This window comes from Priapulus caudatus, unplaced genomic scaffold (genome assembly GCF_000485595.1).
Source record: "Priapulus caudatus unplaced genomic scaffold, Priapulus_caudatus-5.0.1 Scaffold366, whole genome shotgun sequence".
NCBI lineage: Eukaryota > Metazoa > Priapulida > Priapulimorpha > Priapulimorphida > Priapulidae > Priapulus > Priapulus caudatus.
The window spans coordinates 27,178-28,618 of record NW_014577427.1 but is presented as its reverse complement, the minus strand read 5'-3'; the positions used below and the strand labels follow the sequence as shown (position 1 = coordinate 28,618).

Here is a 1,441-nt window from a genome sequence, read left to right as displayed (position 1 = left end):
ACCACACAAATATCTATTATTAGACGAACAAATTGCTTTGAAACAGTTCTCATTAGCGCGCTTGTATTTTACGATTGTTAAACTTCTCAGGGAATGTCAAGTTGGGAATAGCAGCACCTAATAACGAACTAACGCCACGCGTTGGCCATACGCAGTTGAACGCTATGTTCCGGCGTGCAATGTGTGCCTTGCTGTCGTTCCTCTGCCGCGTGAGGGCGCTGCGTACGCGATACGAAATTCGCCAGCTGGGAATCTGCGGCTTATCGACAGTCACGTGACCTAGAAAGATGCAGAAGTCTCGCGCCGTGATGCTGCAGAGTGAGTGAGTACACGCGATGAGAATCTGCGCTAGGCAACGGTGACGAATTCGTGCGCGGTGCATTTCGTGAATACCGAGCGAACCCTACTTAAAACGTGATGTGCTGTGTCTCCGTGCAAAGTCAGGATATCACAATTTCATTGCTCAAGTAGCCTCACGCGGAAGGAAGCTTTCTCTGTTTTTAAAAGACTATTTTTACATAAAGGTAAGTAGTTGCAGCATCATAGGTGCAGGGAAGTGCTCAGTTCGTTCGCCCACAGCGTATATTATGTGAGAGTGTGAGGAGAGTCATCTTAATTATCATGTGTCGCTCTATCTTAATCGCCATTAAAATCAATCGATCATAAATTTATCACCATCTAGCCAGAGCGGAAGACTTTAATGCAACAATTCGACATTAAAGGGACTAATAACTCGTCCTTGTAGTTATAATTATCAAGGGTTGCCCCATAATCGATTCAATAAAACAATTCGATGAAGCAATGCGATCGTAAATACATCAATATATAGCCATACTAGTAAACCTCGATGCAACAATGAAATAATTATTATAACTCGTCCTGATCAATTGCCGCTCGTTAGAGAAACCAACGTTGCCCCGTTTCAAAGCTCGCGTAAAATGACCGTTTTGAATAATTCTGCATCATCTTATACTAAAGTTGTTTTGCGAACTTATTTACGATTACCCATAACGATGGATGTGATAAAAATAGGGTGGAAGGGGAATCCTCCCCGCTAGATGTGAGATAGGTCACGCGCGTACATTACGCTATCCCTCCATTGGAGTGATCTGCCGGTATTTATAGGGCGATAGTCGCGCGACAAGGGTATAAGCTTTCGCGTGAGACGCGCGGGAAGGCAGGGCGGGGGAAGCGTGTCAGCTTTCGCGTGTGTCAGCTAGCTAGCCAACCGCTTACGATCATGTAGCGCGCACGTCTGTCCAGCGCCGGGACAGCTGGCTTCGTAAATGCTGGCCGGCTACAGCGAACTGTTAAACACACTCGTACAGTCGAAGCCGAGTGTAAGGCCCACTCGGGGAAATTCCGAAAGTGTACCGTGTAGGCAGGTGACCGTTCTATAGAGGTCGTTACCCGTGTAGACAGGTGACCGTTCTATAGAGGT

General features: G+C 46.6%; 1 protein-coding gene across 1 annotated transcript in view; it reads left to right on the top strand.

Annotated features, from left to right (window-relative positions):
- Positions 1–287: 287 nt before the first annotated feature.
- LOC106809585 (sodium/potassium/calcium exchanger 3-like) overlaps positions 288–1,441 on the top strand; it is a gene marked incomplete at its 3' end in the record, with an annotated part of 19,282 nt that continues 18,128 nt past the window's right edge. Inside the window, exon 1 of the mRNA XM_014812718.1 lies at positions 288–318. Coding sequence (XP_014668204.1) covers positions 288–318 — 31 coding nt within the window. The remainder of the gene's footprint in view (positions 319–1,441) is intronic.